Genomic DNA, 22,507 nt, shown 5'->3' with positions numbered 1-22,507 from the left:
TTTGTCTAAAGAAGCCACAAAGCCTGACAAGCAGACAAGATGTGTTCTGGGGATGTGAGATACTTAGAGCAAAAATAAAAACACAGAGCAACATTTGTGGTCTTATTTATGGCCACTAGTGCATAATCAACCTTTCACCTTGTACTTAATCCTGCAGAAAATCCATCAATGCGAGAAATACAACCTCCCTGGTGGAGCACTCATGTAATCACTGGGAGAACAATCTACCCTTTAAAAAGCATGCAGTATAAAGGTTGAAATATACTCTCGTGTCACGTAGCCTACGTCTCTGACGGTGTCTTGGTTTGTTTATAACTCTTCCGCTGGGCCTTACTTGCAAAAAAAATTTCCAGAGCTCTAGAGGGCAGTGTTTTTCTGACTCAACTCTTGTTGACTAGCTATTAGCTTCCTGTGTGTAGTAATTGTAGTAAATATTAGCGACTAAAGCGTTTGTTGGAGCTAGAACTAATCATTTTGAAACAACAGTCACCTTTACTGTTCATATTTTGTATTTATTCCATATTTCGAAGGAGAAGATGTTGGCAAAAGTGGGCTGTGCAACCCCTGAACGAGTTGAGGCAGAGGACAGGGGGGAAGGAAAACCCGGAAGTTATGTACTGACAAAAGCCGACCAATCACAGCTCTGCGGTTTGCGTTGCCGCTGACGCGAAGCTAGAATTTTTTGAAAACGAACAATCATATTACAGTATCTGTAAAGTATTATCCCAAATTTAATGTTTTGTTTGTACACAGCTAGTATGACAGAGTATGCACTGTAGTTGTAATAACACACGATGTGCTGCATGTGATTCACTCGATGGACAGTTGTCCGTTTGGTCAAGCTGGCCGGGGACGTTTCCAGTTGATTTGGGCACTCCATTAATTCGGCATAACTTGGCTCAAAAGTTCCAGATTTGCAGCGTGACCAAGACGCACCGACCTCACTCTCTGGGCTTCCGTCTGCTCCAACGTCTTAACCACTTTTTCGTGCTCGCTTCTATAAGCAGCACTTTATCCTCCGTTTGTATATTCAGCTTCAAAAACATAGGGTTGTGAATCCTCATTTGTCCAAAAATAGTCATCTTTGTTGTCTATTACCAAGTCTGCCATGCTTAGAACACAGTTGCACGTTTGCTTCCGGAAGTAGGTACATACATTTGTTGCCGGAAGTCGGATGTGCGCTGCTATGGAAACGGAAAAAAATGTGCCAGGGAAGGAAGTCTCGCTGTTGATTAAAATAACCAAAATCCGGGAAATATTGTACACATTGCATATTGTTATGAACGTGTCTGTTACTACATTATATAAAGACTTACAACGTGTATATTAAAATGTTGATGGAGGGTTTTGAAGTGGTTTTAGAGGCCTTTCAAGGCTACAACAGTGGCTCCCATTAGCCGCATCTTGAAAGCGTTTTTTTTAGCAAATTTTAAAGATCTGCACCCCCAAAAAAGACATATGTCTTCTTGTCTCTCATAATGATTGTGAACGATCGGCAAAATTCCAAAAAGAAGTGCAGTTCCCCTTTAGGCAAGCAAGTTGTTCTTGTCTCATCTTGAAATACAATAGGATCAACTTTTTTTTATCCCACATTGAGATAGTTTTCTATTTGCATTGCAAAATTTACATGCAGTATGAATACAATACTGTGTAGACAAGATAGGATTAACATGACAAATAATACAGTAAAAGTAGGAAAATAATATTAGGGCTGTCCAAGTAATGCGATAACGAAAGTTTTTTTTCAACGGCAACTATTTGTTTTATTACTTGATTAACATATGTCCTGTGTGAGCTTCAGTCCATGCCGTAGCAGCAGCGTTCCAACTGATGAGTCACAGGAACAAATAGAGAGCAGATATGGACAAATAAAAAGTTATATTGAATGGCAAGTTTAGCTTCAAAGCCCTGGCTTGTCACTCTATTTATAAGACCAGAGTTATTTCCATCCACTGCTGAGTTGAGTTAAAAGTGTCACCGGAGTTTTAGCTGCTGCTAGAGGATCAGCATGTATTTCAACTTTGACTCACTGGTCAAGATTGCTAATGTTGACCAGAGTCAAAGTTAGTGTATGGCTCTTCACATCTCTATGTACTGCAGCACTGCTTGCAGGTCCAATGTGCACGATAGAATAGCTTTCTTTGCTCAGACGGCAAAGTGTTTATAAAAGTATAGATTGAGGTATGGGGAAAGACGTTAATGGGTCTTGTATTCATGTTAGCAATTAAGCCAGCTAGCAATCATGCACGTTGGCTTGTTTCTCCGGGAAATGAGCAATATCACTCGTCTATGATTTGATCAAAGTGAAGTGAAGTGAAGTGAATTACATTTATATAGCGCTTTTTCTCAAGTGACTCAAAGCGCTTTACATAGTGAAACCCAATATCTAAGTTACATTCAAACCAGTGTGGGTGGCACTGGGAGCAGGTGGGTAAAGTGTCTTGCCCAAGGACACAACGGCAGTGACTAGGATGGCGGAAGCGGGGATCGAACCTGCAACCCTCAAGTTGCTGGCACGGCCGCTCTACCAACCGAGCTATACCGCCCCAAAGTAAGGTTATCAATCACACTTTTACAAAAATTTGAAATGTAATATTAAAAGTTTTATCATGATTTATCATTAATACGGTAATCGTTACATGCCTACACCAGAAGGGCCGAGTCTTCCCAAACAAGAGACTTTATTGATTTCTCCTAGGCACTATCACTAGCTATGACTCCTGCTACCCAAAGGATAGGCTGCTCTGTATTTGAAGTAAGCGCATGACTATATTGCGAGGTAGTTACACTTGCTGTCCCTCACGCAATGTGTATTGTGTGGGAACTCAGTACACTCCTGTACCGTAACGAAAAATCCAATACGAATACATGTGCTGTTACAACCCTAGTGTTTGTTTTTATGTTTTTCTCAACACCCCTTGTTTGTTGAAAATACTCCCTCCTTTGGTAAAAAAGTGTTCCAAAAAACACACATGCAGAGGTAGTCCTTTGACGTTTTCTGAACTGAGGTACGCTGTGGTCTTACACATGGTGACTGACGTATTGTCCGATTATTCTTGGATTCTGCCCAAAATGACCTTCAGAGCTCTGAGCTGATCTCGCATGTTCCAAAAAGCCGACATGGATAGAAATAGTTGGCCAGCATGCAAGAGGAACAAACACATGCTGAAGCTCATCTGACCTTTTAAAATTTCACTTTGTCATGACCAAATAAGGAACTGGTGTTAATTACACGATTGTGTGTGTGTCTCAGGTGTGGAGGGTTTAGTATTGTAGTGTTTTCACAGTCCTCTATGTATGTTTTCATAGCGAATACTAGCAAATGCAGTGAATGTTATTTGCACTAAGAAATAATCGGAGAACCAATGATTAATGTGTGTGTGCGTGTGTGTGTGTGATTGGACCTACAGTGACCTGGTGAACGGCCTGGTGCTGTTGATGAACAGTAACATCAGCAGTCCTGTTAATCTGGTGAGTTTCTCTTTCTAAAAAATAAAGTTTGTTTATTAACTCTAAACCCTTGCCCTCAGATCTCACCATAACCTAATTATACACTAATCCAACCTTAACCGGCCTAATCATACCTCCCAACCACTAACCTTAAACCCTTACATAGCCCTAATCAAACCCAAACCACCTTAAATCCTAGTCCTACCTAATCCAACGCTTCCTAATTTTACCTAAACCACTTTAAACCCTATTCCTACCTGAGCCACATGAAGGGTAGCATAGGAACCCCAACTCTAAATCCAACCCTCTGTTTACCCTACCTCTAACCCTAAACCCTGACCCTACAGTTCCAGCTCAAATGTATTGCCCTACCGTTATCCGATCCAAATTACCCTAAGCCTGACCCTAAAACGGTATCCAAATCCAACCAGTATTTATTGACCTTTACCCTCCCTACACAATTCCAACCTTAAGGCCTTACCATACACTAATCATGACCGTGACCTTTATGAAATGTTACGTTAACGGCACGCGTTGCAAATTTCAACAACTGCACAACTCCATATATCTCATACATATATACCCTAAGTATTACAACCAACACTGGATCCTACGGTGGTAATAATAGAATACATTGCACTAACCATTCCAACTAAGGGTGTCAGATTACCACCAAAAGTAGCAGTACCTCAATTTTCACTTTAAGTTTGAGTGAAGAATGCCTGAAGAAGTAACTACCGACCTGATAAGTCTGAAAGAGAAAGAGATGATACAGTATTATGTGCTCACAGATGGTACCTGGTGGTTGTGTGAGCACACAGTGGCTCTCTCCCATAGATTCCCCCCCCCCCACGGTTTTCTCTGTACTACGTCATTTAAGGAATCTCAGACTGTCGGAAAGTACTCAATAAGTAATTCAATAACTCAGTAATTCAATAAACATGAACAAACAAATACAAACGTAGGTGTTTTCAAAAGCGCTTTTCCTCCACATTAGTTTTAAATAAAATCCATTGACACAAGTGTAGTTAAAAAAAAAAAAAGGCTTTCCATATACCGGTTCAGTAAAAACACATTCAACGGCTGTCATGCACATTTTGTCGAAGCCAAAAAAGCAACAACACATGATTGGCACATACACCTTAGTATCTTTAAAACCAGCGCACACTTTCACAGAGTACAGGAGACAACAAGGGTAACTTTAAATTATTCCTGCAATTAAGTTTCAGTCAATCAATCAATGTTTACTTATATAGCCCTAAATCAAGAGTGTCTCAAAGGGCTCCACAAGCCACAACGACATCCTCGGCTCAGATCCCACATCAGGGAAGGAAAAACTCAACCCAATGGGACAATGAGAAACTTTGGAGAGGGCCGCAGATGTGGGGACAAGTTTGATACTCCTGCCCTCATTCAACCCTAAACCCTAATCCTACCTCTAGACCCAAACACCCATGCCCTTACCCTAATCTGATCCTAACTACCCTAAACCCTAATCCTACCTCTAAATCTAAACATTTACTGACGCAAACCCATCCTTAACAACCCTAAACACTAAGGCTGAATCACAATTCCCGCCCTCGCCCCAAGGCAAATCAATCATACTTCTTATTACAAGGGTTATTACTATGAAAATCAATAATGCTTCTTATTACTTACATTTTTGTGGTTTCTGCTCAGCCTTCTTCTCCACACTTGGTTTAGAGGACTATACACCAATTGGCACTTAGCTTTTCCCTTAAACTGATAGGAGAATTGGGACACCACTTGTTGGACGTGAACAGGAAAAACTGAGGCCGAAGGGCTAAAGAGATTTAGCCTAATACTACTTCTAACCTTAACTGTAATTCTAACACAACCCTAACCAGTATCTTACCCAACTCTATGCCCTCTTACAACTAAACTTCAACGTTACTCAAACCCCCTAATCGTTACCCAGTTTAGCCAATACATTTTGGATTCGGAAATCTTGGTGAAGATAGTTTATCCCTAAGATGTGGACATGCGTGTATGTACATTTTTTATGTATTTTCTATCTGCAGGGTAACCCAGAGGAGCACACCATACTGGAGTTTGCTCAGCTCATCAAAAGTCTTGTCGGTAAGCTGTCGGATCGATCAACATAGTTGTCATTCTATGTGTCTGTACAATCTTTTGACCCCCACTATCTCACTGCCGCCCAAGCCCCCCCTGCCTTCCTGCTTATCTCGTAATGTCCTTCGCCTATTGTGCGTTCCTTGACTTTGCACTTTCCTCCTCCTTCGTTCATCTTTAGGCGCCTCTGCATTAAGATGCTTCATGAATGATGAACATATTCTGCTTTGCCGCCATTAAATCATTATATACTTTTCGACTACAATGATGAGAATGTTAGCTACATTGCAAGGGCAGCATGGTAAAATGTGGTTTTGAATAGCAGAATAAAAAGACAAATAATGACCCTCAGACATACAGTATACGTCAATGCTCGATTCCTCTATATTCTCCACATGTGGAAGTGTCCTTGAGCAGGATACTGAACGCCTAATTGCTCGTGATGCTGCATCATCAGTGTGCCTTGGAGCTGGCTATTAGCTCTGTACATCTGCTGCCATCATTCTCGTGTGATGTAAAGCCTATTGAAAACCGGTGGAGAGACCTTATGGGACGCTGCGAGTGCAGCACATCTTTACACAAAACTCTTGATGGCCTGCTTCACACAAGACAAAGTTGCCAGGCAACGACCCAACTTCCCTACTCGAGTAGAATGTCACGCTACTTCAACTTACCCACTCGAGTGGCATGTCCCGCTACTTCAATCTACAAAGAAGGGTTTATTTCATCCTTCATTCAAATACCAACAATCATACTTTGAGTGTAGTTCATCTGTTGTTTGCATGCTAAGCTACTAACCCAAGCAGTAGCCGTGTTTTAGAAATGTGTTTTAGAAAACTCAGGCATTAGATCACCACTGAATAAGGACCCTTTACTTTCTTTACACCGCTTTTGTAATGTTTATGCAAACACGGCAGATGTAGCTGTGCCCATAAACACTTGGCTCCGAGGCTGGCAGCGAAACATGTTGGATATCCGCCTCGTTCTGTCCTTATGAATGCAGCGGATCTTTTTGGTAATGCCATCTTTTCGGTATATTCATCATTACCAAGGAGGCTCTAATAGTACTCAGAAGTAAACTAAAGACCTCTGCCAAGGCATAGTACTTCCTGTTTTTGCAATCAACAGTGTACACTCTGACAAAAACGGTGCAGAATATGGTAACAATTGGCCTTTTAGAATTATGTTATCGTTACGCTTCGGTTTCTGGGACAGAAAAAAACATGTTTAACATGTCCTGTCCTGCCTCTCAGGCAAATCATATTGTTGATGTAGATGTCTATATCTGCTATACAGACATGCTTTACAAAAGAGAAGTGTGAGATACTTCTCTTGTTGCCTTGTTTGTATTCGATTTTATTAAATGGAGGGGTTAAGACCAAGAGACAACAACAATAAAAACAACAACAGAACAACATCAGCAAATACGATATGTACACATTTGATACAAAAAATTATAGCAAAGAACCAGTTACTGAAGTAGATAGTAATAACACAGAAATGACAATGAACATTATTGCACTACAAATAGAACTGTAAAAATACCAATAGCAATAACACTACTGATAATGAATAATATTAATAACTACCTCTATAATTAATAATACAATTGCTTTGAATGCAACAATACATAGATGTAATACACAAATTACAAAATACATGTGAATTAGTAAATTATATTTATACAGAGCTTTTCTTTAGAGACTCAAAGCTTTTTACATGGTGAAACCCATTATCTACATTTAAGCTACATTTAAACCAGTGTGGGTGGCACTGAGAGCCGGTGGGTTCGGTGTCTTGCCCAGGGACACAACGGCAGTGAACAGGATGGCGGAAGCGGGAATAGAACCTTGAACCCCTCAAGTTGCTGGCACAGCCGCTGTACTATCCGAGCCAAACCGCCCAATATAAAAGAAAGCAGAAAAATGGAGGGGAAGAAAGAGGAGTGGACGATATTATAAAAATAGGTTGAGCTCTATTAGTGTGCCATGTTTTACCCAGTTTCCCTGGGGTGGGGACAACGTTAATACATGTTTGATGAAACGGTATTATATGCATGAGTATGTATATGTGCATGTGTATGTACAGTATGTATGTATGTTTGTACAGTGAATGTGCATGGGGATGTATTAACCGTGTGTGTATGTATGTACTGTATTTGTGTATGTATGTGCAAGCATATGTACCTATGTGTACGCGTATGAATGGATGAATGAATGTACGTATGTGTGTATGAATAATTGTGTATGTGCGTATGTATGTGTGTTTGCATGTACAATATATTTGTCTCTCTGTATGTGTGGGAGCCAATGTACGGCCTCCGCCACCCAGAAAACCCAACCCAAAACAACAGGTGTGGTACCCAGCAAACAAGGGACCACCGACCCCACGCAGGCAAGCCAGCTGGCCAGTGACAGGACCCCCAGAACCGGGCCCACTGTGCTTCCGGGCGGGCGGTAGACAAATGTGCCCTGCAGACGACAAGGCACGGGAGAAGCATGAGACAGCCACCCCGAAGCCAGTGAAAGACCAGACCGCACACGGGCAGAAAGACTTGACGCCCTGCCCCAAGGGGCCCAGAGTACTCCCCGCAGCCAGACGGGAAGACGATAGAGATGAAACATCTCGCAACTGCCCCGGCCGCTGCGCTAAACTCACACCATGCCAGGCGACACACCGAGGCGTCGCTACACAGAGGCATCACGACAGAAGGCGCATGGGGACTAAACCCAGCAGGCCCCCACCAAGACATACAGTACATCCGGAAGTAGGGGGGCGGCGGGACCCAGGGGCCCCAGACATGCAGCAGCCCGAGTCGCAGACTCCTGTTGGGCAAACTGGCTCCTCATATATATACACAAAAAAATACGTACATAATCCAGCGATCCAGTACCGTAACCCACGGTCCACCGAGAATCAGCCGATCTCCCTTAAAATTGAGGGAAATCAGTAGGGATGATACTCGAAACCGGTTTTCCCGGTTGTTTGATAAGAAAAGAACCGAGTCCTCTGACTCGAATCCCTTTTTGAGAACCGGTACCCGTTATCGAGACCACTATAGTAAAGAAAAAGAGTGGAATCCCGTCCCGACCAGAAATGCTCCGTGGGACATCACAAGAAATTACGTCATGTAGCTCAGTCATTAGGCGCAGATAGGGAAAGCAGGAAAACAATGGACGGGAAAAAGCGCTCCAAGGTGTAATAAAGTTCGAAACAAAAGGTATAATCCAACGAATAACTTTACTGAGAGATTTTAGCAGGGTAAAAACACATGACGAACACTTTTACGACCAACCGGAAACATAGCAACCAGGCTAGCAACGCACCTCCTCTACGGCAGCTGTCGCAACGTTCTTAATGCAACCGCAGCACATACAACATATCTCCCTTTTTTAACTTTTTTTTTTCTTTCCTTGTAAACAAAACAAAATCACACTGTAGATGTGTTGTCTGTCTAATTATAAATAATGCAGACGAGGCGTGTTGGCTGAGTTCTTGACGTTTACTTTCACAGCGTGGCAACATGCAACACTTTTCGGGGTGACCGCGCATGCTCATAACTCCCGTTGCATGCTGGGTAGTGCAGTTGTTATATTCTCTAGCTCATAACATCTTTCCCCCATAAAGAAATGATGTTAACTCAATAAAGTGTATTTCTTTTTTTAGCTTTAACTTTTAATTTTTTAGCATTGTAACCACATTTGCAAACAACTTTTCTCTTCTTAGAATTTTCTTTCAATAAAGAAATAAAGTGCAAAAATGTCAAAGCATCATAACAAACAGTTATGTCAAATAGCAGCAGAAGTGCACTTTTTGGAGAGCTGTATTATTTCCAGTTTTGTGCCCAAGGGACTGATTTTATTTAACACTATATTATTATTTATACACCTATAGTGATCACAGAGACAGGTTGTTTTTGTGTTACTGTATATATTTGTTTCTCTGAAAAATCCCACTTAATATTCTTTGGGTAACAACAGTCAATATTTATTTATTTTATTTTATTTTTTTAGGTGGGTAACAGTCAATATTTATTTATTTATTAGATTTTATTTTTTTATTATATAATAAAAGTGAGCTTTTGTTAAACCAAATATTGTGTGTTTTTTTCCGTATACAACAACCTATCTGGACTCGATAAGAGAATCGATAAGGAATCGGTTCGATAAGAGGATTCGATAATAGGCTCGAACTCGATAATTCCTTATCAAACATCATCCCTAGACATCAGGGGCATGGTGGCTCCCATGCCGAGCTCACCAAAGCCTAAGTGTCTAACATGCAGTTAAAATTGAGGAATCGACCAATGGGGGACAAGTCAGGAGGACTGGAGCCCCATAAATGCATCCTCATCCCACCGCCATGCCTCCCTGCAGGCTAATCCCTCAAAGTCATATAGGTGTGTATGTTGTAAGTGGGAGGAGTGGGGAGCCCAGACACAGCCCCCTAAGACCCTCCAGCCCATGCAGGAGGCAACAGAGACATACAGCCAGTAGGCCGACCCTCACAACCCAGGACCCAGCAGGTACCCCGAGGCAAGCAGAGTCCCGTATCCAAACAAAAACCACAACAGAAAGCAACAAAACAAGCTATGCCTCCCTGGTGGGGGACCCCCAAATACATACAACTAAAACAAAAGGCAAAACGGCCAAATAAAGTCACCGCGACCGAAACAATCACTTAGACTTAGACTTAGACAAACTTTATTGATCCACAAGGGAAACTATTCCACACTGTAGCTCAGTTACAAAGGATGGAAAGGGTAAGGATGGAAAGGATAATGCAGGTATAAAGTAGACTAAAAATGTACCATAGTACATAGTACACAGCCTCACCATCACCGCAGCATCGCGCAATATGCCCAAAAGGTACCCATACACACGCCAAAATCCCCCAACCAAGCTGCACCTCTCCTCACAACCAAAACAAACTGCTACACAACATACTGTCCTGGCAGAGGAAACGCCGAACACCGTCCTGGTCCCATAAGAGCCACACTATCCTTCCCCACTTCAATCCCTAAATGCTCCAGAACGTTCCCAAACAAATGCAAATCGGGCGAACAGCCGCTTATCACCTGATCCATGCAACGCCACACAAGTCTATCCCCTGCCGAACAAAGCCTGCGCCCGCCCGCAATAACCCGACTCTGCAGAGTCCACACCGACAACCCCACGCAAAAACTGCACAGCCCTCATGCTCAGCGTGAACACTGCATTCGAGCTGCCCATACAGCAATGTGTTCACACAAGTCCAAACCGGGTATTGACGCATCTCAACGGGGACAAAAGCCAACACATTCAACCCACATGCCGGCACCCAAGCCAGCTAATTTTTGTTGAAAGAAACGTAGTTTTTCAAAAATCATGTAATGTCGTATTCGTCTTTTGGATTTACCTTTTTTGCAGTCAGCAGAATGCACTCCTAAAAGAAGGCAGTAGATGGCCTTTAGATGATGGGGAACGCCTCTTTTGTTACATCATATCTGGCTGTGCTAACAAAATAATGGCCCCTAAAAAATAGCTTACATGTTTCCTGTTATTATTGCACTTGAAGAATCAATTCCTAAATGCAATTTGCAGTGATTGAATGTTGCGTCATTAGTACACTTTCACTTGCTATTGTTTTCTTATTTCAAAATTGCATTTTTGTGACTGTTTTATTAATATTTCAAGTTTAAACTGTCCAAAGTTACACCACATTTTAAACATTAAATGACTTTATAAAGCCACTTGTTTTTATATATACTGTATGTCCATCTTTTCATCTGCCTGTAATAAGTATGAATGGAAATACCTAAATGGAGGGATTTTCTCAACAATTTTGAGGTGAGATTAAAAAAATATTAATGAATTACAGATCTTAATTTATCTATTGTTTTAATCACATGTCAGCACTGGTCTTTAAATGACATCACTGTTCCTATGGTTGTTTCTGAGGCAGCAAGTACATTTCTATAGTGACTAAAATCTCCAAAACAGAATATGAATTACCCAAAGTATAAGTATATTTTCCTGATATTAGGAATAGAAGGACAATACCATTTGTAAACGCATCGTTTGGCTTTTATATACTATAAATACATTTTATACTATGTTCTCATGGAAGCCTTTAAATCTTCAATCTCAGTCCATTCTGTACACTCCCACAGTGAGCCAAAGTCAGATCCAGTTCCTACCCGAGGCCCAGGATGACCCACAGAGGCGAAGACCCGACATTCGAAAAGCCAAAACGATGCTCGGCTGGGAGCCAGTGGTATGGAACACACACACACAAACGTATAGATACACTTTTTCTTATTGCATTTATATGCATACAGGGTTTTCGTGGGTCATTAAAAGTAATTAAATAGATTTTTCAAAAATTAGGGCCTTAAATGGAATTAAAAAGCATTAAGAAATTCATAGAATTGTACACCTGGGCTGATAGTCAATTAATGGAACAATGAATGAAATGTCCATGTGTATTTCTTTTCTTCGTCTCTGGCTTTCAAACTGAATACAAGAGGTCTCAACACAGGTTTCAACACCCGATTGTCATGACAGTAGAATTAAATGTAAACCAACATCGCCTCGCTAGTCAGAGCTCACTAGTGAAAAGCACAATGGGAAAAAATATGACGGCAATGAAAAAAAAAGGGTTTATTGCATTGTTATTATTATATATTATGTTTACAATAGTGTCTAATTTGGCAACAGTTAATCTAAACATTTCAACTATTCAGAATTATCATTGTGAAATGCTTACAATTTTGTCTTTGCAGACAATTGTAGGCTATTGACTATAGTAGGAATCTGCAGTAGAATATAGGCATTAAATTGTTTTAAGTTGCATTAAAAAGGCATTAAAACATTCAATTAGATTTGCTGATACCTGCAGAAACCCTGTTATACTTTTTATTTTAGTTAATTGACTGAAGTTGACATAATTTTCTGTCCAATATGTACGCAGACAAATTAATATATCATTAGAAACCTCCAAGTATTTTCTTAAAGCAACATATGAGACAACTTCATTAGCAGCATCAGATATTTTCAAGCTGCTATCACCACTCAGAAACGTGTTAATTAGCTTTTTCATGTGATGTGAAGCATTTGCTACAATGTGTTAACTACAGAAGTTTGAGAAATATTCGTTTAGTGACTTTACCCTAGAGAAAAGTTGCATCATTTTAGTACAATAAAAAATTCAACATTTGACAGTGACAAAAAAGTGAGTCATAAACCGCCTCTAAATGGAAGAAACAATGTTATTTGCATTTTCTTTGTCTTGGTTTTAAAAAGTGACTGTTTGCTTTGAAACCTCAAGAGGTCATCATAAATCTCAAAATGAGCTTAGTTTTCAAGTGTCTTCTATGTATCAACGTTTTTTTTTTCTCTGTAAGTGTTGAGTGGGCACTTAATAAGTTGCGCTTGCAAAGACCAGAGCTGCCAACTCTTCTAGATTCTGCGGGAGCCTCATGGAAATTGCCCATGTCTACAGACATCCCGACTGGGTTTAAACATATTCAGACTTTGATTTTTTTGTGTGGATATGAAATTCTATTATCTGACCGGACGTTGATTGGGTGACAAGGAGGTTGTCGTTCCACAATGTCCTGATTGAAAAAAACACATTACTGTCAGCCGTAATCTCGGCAAAATCTCAATCTTCTTTCACATACTGGATCCCTCTCTTTTCCTTTTCTTCCTAACGTGCTCATCCAATCATCAGTGAGGACAAGGCTTCACACGTACAAGACGTCACAATTAAAAAAATAATATGTCCACACAACATTTTACAAAATGCAGATTTGTTATGCGTATTTTGTCAAATCAGAAGCCTGCAAAACCAACCCCAGTTGGCTTGGTCCTGCATTATAACACCTCTATTCATCAATGTAGTAACACATTACATACTCTGCCAATAAAGCTGATTCAGATTCTGATATCACATGTACAATGATGTGTACATTGTCTTTAAAACATAACCCAGAAAACTTGAATGTTTTTTGCAGGTTGACTGCTGCACAAAATGAAAACCTCTATCCTTGTTCTTCTTGTGGCACACAGGCCCATTTTTGTGGCCCTTTACTTAACTTCATAGTTTAGTTTAATTGGAACTAAGCTACCCTGGCAGGCTAATGGGTAAATATAGAATGCTCATCTTGAATCCGACCAGAAAGAACACTAACAACAATAACGGTGCAAACAGAAAAACACATTAGGCAACACAAAGAGCATCTTCCTGTAAGCAAGCGGAAGTATTTGACTCTCTCCTTGGAAACTTAAAAGGGTCAAAACGTACCATTTTAACATTAAATTGTAAATGTATAATGACTTAAGGCCTACCAAAGCTTAGTTTCCTTCTATTGGTAGATAAAGATAACATATTTCGTCACATGGTTAAAACCTCAATCCGAAGATAAACTATGTGCGGCCATTGGTTTAAACCATCCCCGCAGGCACAAGACATTGATTGATTGATTGAGACTTTCATTAGTAGGTTGCACAGTGAAGTACATATTCCGTACAATTGACCACTAAATGGTAACACCCAAATAAGTTTTTCAACTTGTTTAAGTCGGGGTCCACTTAAATTGAATCATGATACAGATATATACTATCATATATACTATCATCATAATACAGTCATCACACAAGATAATCACATTGAATTATTTACATGATTTACAATCAGGGGTGTGGAGGGGGGGGGGGGTATGGACATCAAGTAGTGGACATAGAGAGAGAGAGAGAGAGAGAGATCAGAAGGCATAAGAAAAAGAAAAAGTATCTGCATTTGATTGTTTACATTTGATTATTAGCAATCCGGGGAGGGTGTTAGTTTAGGGTTGTAGCTGCCTGGAGGTGAACTTTTATTGCGGTTTTGAAGGAGGATAGAGATGCCCTTTCTTTTATACCTGTTGGGAGCGCATTCCACATTGATGTGGCATAGAAAGAGAATGAGTTAAGACCTTTGTTAGTTCGGAATCTGGGTTTAACGTGGTTAGTGGAGCACCCCCTGGTGTTGTGGTTATGGCGGTCATTTACGTTAAGGAAGTAGTTTGACATGTACTTCGGTATCAGGGAGGTGTAGCGGATTTTATAGACTAGGCTCAGTGCAAGTTGTTAAACTCTGAACATTGATACAACATTGATTATACATAAATATCCTTTAAAACTGACTTCGAAACAACGGTTCAAAATAGTTGTATTTGAAAATTGAGACAACGTTGATGTCTAATATTAGATCCACTTTATTGTTTGGGAAATGACCAAATTTCAATGGTCAAATCAATGTCAAAACCTGACATTGAATAAACGTCGTCAAAAAGCATATTGTTTCAACATTGTATGTGTGTTGTAGAATGTTGGTTTGGAAATTACGAAAATTCAATGGTCGAATCATCAGAACCCAACATTGATTAAATGTCATCAAAAAGCATGTCGTTCCAACGTTAAGTTTGAAATTACGGTGAAAACGTGTTAAATTAGGTCTAAGGTATTGTGCCTATTGGGATAGGACATAATGTTGCACATATCTTATGACACAAACCCAGACTTCCGCTCCACTCGTGCACTGAAAGGAAATGTGTTCCTGTCATTCATATATTGTAGATAGAAATACTGATTGGAGTGTGAACTTGAGAAGCCCTGTTGACAGTTGCCTGCTGGAAATGTTGAGTGATTTGACAAATGTTGAGGGAGACAGCACCTTCTTAGAGTGGTAAGGAGTCATTGCTGTGGCACTTTCCCCCCTGCAGATAGCGCCATCCAAACTAATGCCGTCAAGCAATTTTTAAAAAACGCAATTAATAATGATCTGTAGTTATTTGTAATTGATGTACCGTATTCCTTAATCTCTAAGCTCTCAACTTGAGGTATTTTTGCTTAAATGAATTACATTATTACAGCACCTAATAAAAAATTGTGGAATCACCAGCCTTGAAGGAGGCTCATTCATTCTGTTTAATTTTATAGGAAAAAAGCAGATAACATACATGAGACAAAGCTATAGTCATTTCAATTGGCAACTTTCTGCTTTTAAGAAACACTAAAAGAAATCAAGAAAATGTATTGTGGTAGTCAGTAAAAGTTTCAAGCAGCGGGAAATGATGAAATCACTAAATCCTGATCAAACGTATGGAATCTAAAAAAACACCAACACATTACTAATACCGTATTTACTTGACTATAGAGTGCAGCGGTATATAAGCCACACCTACTAAACTTTAGAAGTCAAAAAATATTTCATATAACTGTATAGGTTGCGAAATTTGTTATTTACACACAGATTTTGTAAATGTTTATTTACATACAGTACCTTAAAGGCCTACTGAAACCCACTACTACTGACCAAGCAGTCTGATAGTTTATACATCAATGATGAAATCTTAACATTGCAACACATGCCAATACGGCCGGGTTATCTTATAAAGTGCAATTTTAAATTTCCCGCCACACTTCCGGTTGAAAACGTCTATGTGTGATGACGTATGCGCGTGACATCACAGCGGCAACGGAAGTATTGGTACCCAATGTGCCACCATACAAAAAGCTCTGTTTTCATCGAAAAATTCCACAGTATTCTGGACATCTGTGTTGGTGAATCTTTTGCAATTTGTTTAAAGGCCTACTGAAACCCACTACTACCGACCACGCAGTCTGATAGTTTATATATCAATGATGAAATCTTAACATTATAACACATGCCAATACGGCCGGGTTAACTTATAAAGTGACATTTTAAATTTGCCGCTAAACTTCCGGTTCGAAACGCCTCTGCGGATGACGTATGCGCGTGACGTAGCCCGGCGAACACGGGTATGCCTTCCACATTGAAGCCGATAGGAAAAAGCTCTGTTTTCATTTCATAATTCCACAGTATTCTGGACATCTGTGTTCGTGAATCTGTTTCAATCATGTTCATTGCATTATGGAGAAGGAAGCCAAGCAAGCAAAGAAGAAAGTTGTCGGTGCGAAATGGACGTATTTTTCGAACGTAGTCAGCCACAACAGTACACAGCCGGCGCTTCTTTGTTTACATTCCCGGAAGATGCAGTCAAGATGGAAGAACTCGGATAACAGAGACTCTAACCAGGAGGACTTTTGATTTGGATACACAGACGCCTGTAGAGAACTGGGACAACACAGACTCTTACCAGGATTACTTTGATTTGGATGACAAAGACGCAGACGTGCTACTGTGAGTATGCAGCTTTGGCTTTTTTTTGCGTATGTACGTAACTTTTTTAAAATATATAAGCTTTATGAACCTTGGGTTAGGTGAACGGTCTTTTGGGCTGAGTGATTGTGTGTGTTGATCATGTGTTTGAATTGTATTGGCGTGTTCTATGGAGCTAGGAGCTAGCAGAGGAGCTAGGAGCTAGCATAACACGTACCGTACCGTACGTGCGCGTCACGTACTAACTTTTTAAAAATATATAAGCTTTATGAACCTTGGGTTAGGTGAACGGTCTTTTGGGCTGAGTGATTGTGTGTGTTGATCAGGTGTTTGAATTGTATTGGCGTGTTCTATGGAGCTAGGAGCTAGCAGAGGAGCTAGGAGCTAGCATAACAAACACGCAGGTGTTATTATGCAGGATTAATTTGTGGCATATTAAATATAAGCCTGGTTGTGTTGTGGCTAATAGAGTATATATATGTCTTGTGTTTATTTACTGTTGTAGTCATTCCCAGCTGAATATCAGGTACCGTGAGTATGCAGCCTTGGCTGCTAAACATTCGATAACTTGACCGTATGTGCGCGTCACGTACGTAACTTTTTAAAAATATATAAGCTTTATGAACCTTGGGTTAGGTAAACGGTCTTTTGGGCTGAGTGATTGTGTGTGTTGATCAGGTGTTTGAATTGTATTGGCGTGTTCTATGGAGCTAGGAGCTAGCAGAGGAGCTAGGAGCTAGCATAACAAACACGCAGGTGTTTTTATGCAGGATTAATTTGTGGCATATTAAATATAAGCCTGGTTGTGTTGTGGCTAATAGAGTATATATATGTCTTGTGTTTATTTACTGTTGTAGTCATTCCCAGCTGAATATCAGGTCACCCTCGGCTCTCACAGCATCTTCCCTATCTGAATAGCTTCAACTCCCCACTAGTCCTTCACTTGCACTTTACTCATCCACAAATCTTTCATCCTCGCTCAAATTAATGGGGAAATTGTCGCTTTCTCGGTCCGAATCTCTCTCACTTCATGCGGCCATCATTGTAAACAATAGGGAACTTTGCGTATATGTTCAACTGACTACGTCACGCTACTTCCGGTAGGTGCAAGCCTTTTTTTTATCAGATACCAAAAGTTGCAATCTTTATCGTCGTTGTTCTATACTAAATCCTTTCAGCAAAAATATGGCAATATCGCGAAATGATCAAGTATGACACATAGAATAGATCTGCTATCCCCGTTTAAATAAAAAAAATTCATTTCAGTAGGCCTTTAATGAACAATGGAGACTGCAAAGAAGAAAGCTGTAGGTGCGATCGGTGTATTAGCGGCGGACTACAGCAACACAACCAGGAGGACTTTGAGATGGATAGCAGACGCGCTACCGTGAGTACAGTGGTTATTTACAGCTAGAATTCACCAACTCAAGTATTTCATATATATTTCATATATATATATGTGTATGAAATACTTGACTTTCAGTGAATTCTAGCTATATATATATATATATATATATATATATATATATATATATATATATTTATTTTATTTACATAAAATAAATACTTTAATTTTAGTGTTCCGGTGGCTATCCATTAGATGGCAGTATTGTCCTGTTTAACTTCTCCGTTCATGATTTCGGCCACCGTGTTCAATGGAGAAGTCTGTTCTACATATTTACAGGCAACATACACCTTCCCCTTCGAACTGTCCTGGATGAACTGAAATTCTTGTTTCCATCGTTTTGGAACTTGCAAGCGTATTTCTTCATCTTGCTCGTCGACGGCGTCGCCATGTCCGTAATTTCCTCGTTCTTCTGCTTCGTCCCCTTCTTGTGTGCGCAGTTGTGCACTCTACTCTCTAAAAGCCCTAGATGTTATGACGTCATTGGGCAGGCAAGCTGTTTATATTGTGGGAAAGCGGACGTGAGACCAGGCTGTCCCCACTCAGTCTCAGGTCCGCATTGAGCTGGAGGGGGCGTGGCCTCCAGCTCCGGCTGAATACCGGGAGTTTGTCGGGAGAAAATCTCTGCCGGGAGGTTGTCGGGAGAGGCGCTGAATACCGGGATTCTCCCGCTAAAAACGGGAGGGTTGGCAAGTATGCACATAGAATGGATCTGCTATCCCCGTTTAAATAAAAAAAATTCATTTCAGTAGGCCTTTAATTGTTTACAAACAGTATCTGTACAGCATCACGGCAGTAAAATGGCTTATCAAACAAAACAGAAGTCATCGTCATGGGCCCACCAGCTGCAGAAGCTAACTCTCCAATCAGCTAAACAGACTCAATAACTCCACAGTGACGTTTTGGTGAATTTACTGAGAAATTTGTGAAACTGGAATAATATAAACAGAACCCCATTGTAAGTTAATAATACTAACACAGACACTCGTAAACATGTTAGCATACTAGCTAATGCTAACAACATTCACTTGATTACATTATGATAGCCAATACAAATATGCATGAAAACACTCCTACAGACATCACAAATGGGAAGGTTTAGTAAGTATAAAACGTTTTAGTTAATTGTAAAACTTACAAACGTTGCTTGGAGTTATGAATAAAGAATACATACGAATAGAAACACTACGGATTACTACAAGTCGGAACGGCAATTGTTCTTCCAGTTGAAAGCACTAAATGGAAGGACTGCGGTGAACGAACTTGTCCAAAAGATGGCGCCATAGCACAAACTACAACACACCTTTTCATTGTCTTTGCATGTTTTTTTTTTTACAATTGGTTATATGGCTGTAAGCAAAGAAAAATCCATTAAAACGTTTCACAAGCCTCAGGGTGCAAAGCGTTGGAAAAAAGTAGTGGCTTATAGTCCGGACTTTACCGTTCTTTGTGTAGAAAAAAAGAATCATTGTCTACCCATGGTGTAAGTGTTACTGCTTTTTAGTTAGAATAATAAAACATTCACACCTTATCTTAAGAGCTATTTCAGCCCCATGGACTCCCATTATACAGTACATCCGGTAAGTATTCACAGCGCTTCACTTTTTCCACATTTTGTTATGTTATAGGCTTCTTCCAAAATGGAATAAATATAATAACGACAATGTGAAAACATTTTACAGGAATGTTTGCTAATTTATTAAGAAATAAACTAATAAATCACATACATAATTATTTTCAGCCTTTTCTCAATACTTTGTTGATGCACTTTTGGCAGCAATTAGAGCCTCAAGTCTTTTTGAATACGATGCCACAAGCTTGGCACACCTATCTTTTAACCATTTCTCTTTGAGCACCTCTCAAGCGCCATCAGTTTGGATGGGAAGTGTTTGTGCACAGCCATTTTCATATCTCCAGAGATATTCAATAAGCTTTAAGTCTGGGCCCTGGCTGGGCCACTCAACGACATTTTACGGAGTTGTCCTGAAGCCATTCCTTTGATATCCTGGCTGTGTGCTTAGGGTCGTCGTCCTGCTGAAAGATGAACTGTCACCCCAGTCTGAGTTCAAGTGCGCTCTGGAGCAGGTTTTCATCCAAGATGTCTCTGTACATTGCTGCATTCATCTTTTCCTCTATCCTAACTAGTATCACAGTTCCTGCCACTGAAAAAACAACCCCACAGCATGATGCTTCCACCACCATGCTTCATTGTAGGGATGGTTTTGGCCTGGTGATGAGCGGTGTTTGGTTTCTTCCAAACATGACATCTGGCATTCATGCCAAAGAGTTCAATCTTTGTCTCATCAGATCAGAGAATTATGTTTCTCATGGTCTGAGGGTCTTTCAGGTGCATTTTGGAACATTTTTACAAATGAATGGCTTCCGTCTGGACCCTCTACCGTACAGCATACTTGCCAACCTTGAGACCTCCGAATTCGGGACATGGGGGTTTGAGGTATGGCAGGGTTGGGGGGAGCGTGGTTTGGTGGTAGCGGGGGGTGTATATTGTAGCGTCCCGGAAGAGTTAGTGCTGCAAGGGGTTCTGGGTATTTGTTCTGTTGTCTTACGGTGCGGATGTTCTCCCAAAATGTGTTTGTCATTCTTGTTTGGTGTGGGTTCACAGTGTGACGCATATTTGTAACAGTGTTAAAGTTATTTATGAGGCCACCCTCAGTGTGACCTGTATGGCTGTTGATCAAGTATGCTTGCATTCACTTATGTGTGTTTTAAAGCCGCATATATTATGTGACTGGGCCGGCACGCTGTTTGTATGGAGGAAAAGTGGACGTGATGACAGGTTGTAGAGGACGCTAAAGGCACGCCCCCAATATTGTTGTACGGGTGGAAATTCGGGAGAATGGTTGCCCCGGGAGATTTTCGGGAGGGGCACTGAAATTCGTGTGTCTCCTAGGAAAATCGGGAGGGTTGGCAAGTATGCCATACAGGCCTGATTGGTGGATTACTGCAGAGATGGTTGTCCTCCTGTAAGGCTCTTCTCCCTCCACAGAGGAATGCTGTAGCTCTGACAGAGTGACCATCAGGTTCTTGGTCACCTCCCTGACTTGGGCTCTTCTCCCCGATCGCTCAGTTTAGACGGCCGGCTCTTGGAAGAGTCCTGGTGGTTCCAAACTTGTTCCATTTACAGATGATCGAGGCCATTGTGCTCATTGGGATCTTCCAAGGCAGCAGATTTTCTTTCTGTACCCTTCCCCAGATTTTTGCCTTGAGACAATCCTGTCTCGGTGGACTACAGACAATTGTTTCGACTTCATTCTTAGTGTGTGCTCTGCCACGCACTTCAAGTGTGGGACCTTATATTGACAGGTGTGTGCCTTCCCAAATCATGTCCAACTAACTGAATTTACCACAGGTGGACTTCAATTAAGCTGGAGGAATATCTCAAGGATGATCAGTTGAAACAGGATGCCCCTGGCTTAACTTTTGAGCTTCATGACAAAGGCTGTGAATACTTATGTACAGGTGATTTCTTAGGTTTTTTTGTATATAAATTTGCAAAAAATTATTAAAAAAAAAAAAAAAGTGTTTTTACATTGTCATTATGGGGTATTGTGTGTAGGTTTTTTTGAGGACAGCAATGAATTTATTGCATTTTGGAATAAGGATGTAACATAACAAAATGTGGAAAAGTGAAGATCTTAGAATACTTTCAGAATACGCTGTAACTGCTATTTTTTAACAGATTGTAATCATGGCACATTACTATTTTTCCATGAAAACCGGAAGGATCTCCACACTTACTAATTGAAAAACAAGAAAAATATTGTTTGGGTGTAATTGTCCTATTTAACCACCAAATGGCGCCAGAAAACAATAAGCCTAATTCTCAGAGCTTTGATGAGCGTAAACGTGTTAAACTGCCATTATAGTGCTGAAATGCAATGACATTTTTTGGGGGCAGTTATATATAACATGACAGATATTTATAAAATACTTGTGTGAACGTAATATAGTCAACCAAGGCCTGTCTACTTTCTCTCTCATCCAGCGCACTGTAAAAAATAGTTTTTGTCTAATTGTCCACTGTATCGAATCAATATTGTCACAAATTACTGACCTATTCAAAGCTGTAAATCCCTAAACTCCAATTCCACTCTCCAACTGTATTTTTATTTTTGTTTAAATACTGCATATTTTGTATTTTCCCATTTAAAAAAAAAAAATGATGAAGATAGATCAGACGTTGTTAAAAGATTTCAAGTAAAAAAAAAAATACATAAATGTATTTCTGACTTTTGACGCTTTCATGAGTGGATCCCTTTTGGGTCCTAACCCTAATCAAACCACTTTCGATTCAAATAAAGCAGCAAAACAAAATCTGCGACTCGGCGGGGATCCACTGTAGTCCTTTTTGGCACCAAGGCTTTTTCATGG

At 40.3% G+C, this 22,507-nt stretch overlaps 1 protein-coding gene across 2 annotated transcripts in view; it reads left to right on the top strand.

Moving 5' to 3' along the window:
* Positions 1–22,507, top strand: part of uxs1 (UDP-glucuronate decarboxylase 1) — a 104,496-nt gene that overhangs the window by 81,226 nt on the left and 763 nt on the right. For both annotated transcript variants that reach the window (XM_062068889.1, XM_062068888.1), the window contains exons 12-14: positions 3,411–3,471; positions 5,493–5,550; positions 11,696–11,799. In XM_062068889.1, the coding sequence (XP_061924873.1) occupies positions 3,411–3,471; positions 5,493–5,550; positions 11,696–11,799 (223 nt within the window). The remainder of the gene's footprint in view (positions 1–3,410; positions 3,472–5,492; positions 5,551–11,695; positions 11,800–22,507) is intronic.

The sequence above is a fragment of the Entelurus aequoreus genome, linkage group LG14 (assembly GCF_033978785.1).
Source record: "Entelurus aequoreus isolate RoL-2023_Sb linkage group LG14, RoL_Eaeq_v1.1, whole genome shotgun sequence".
NCBI lineage: Eukaryota > Metazoa > Chordata > Actinopteri > Syngnathiformes > Syngnathidae > Entelurus > Entelurus aequoreus.
This window is presented reverse-complemented; position numbering and strand designations above follow the sequence as displayed.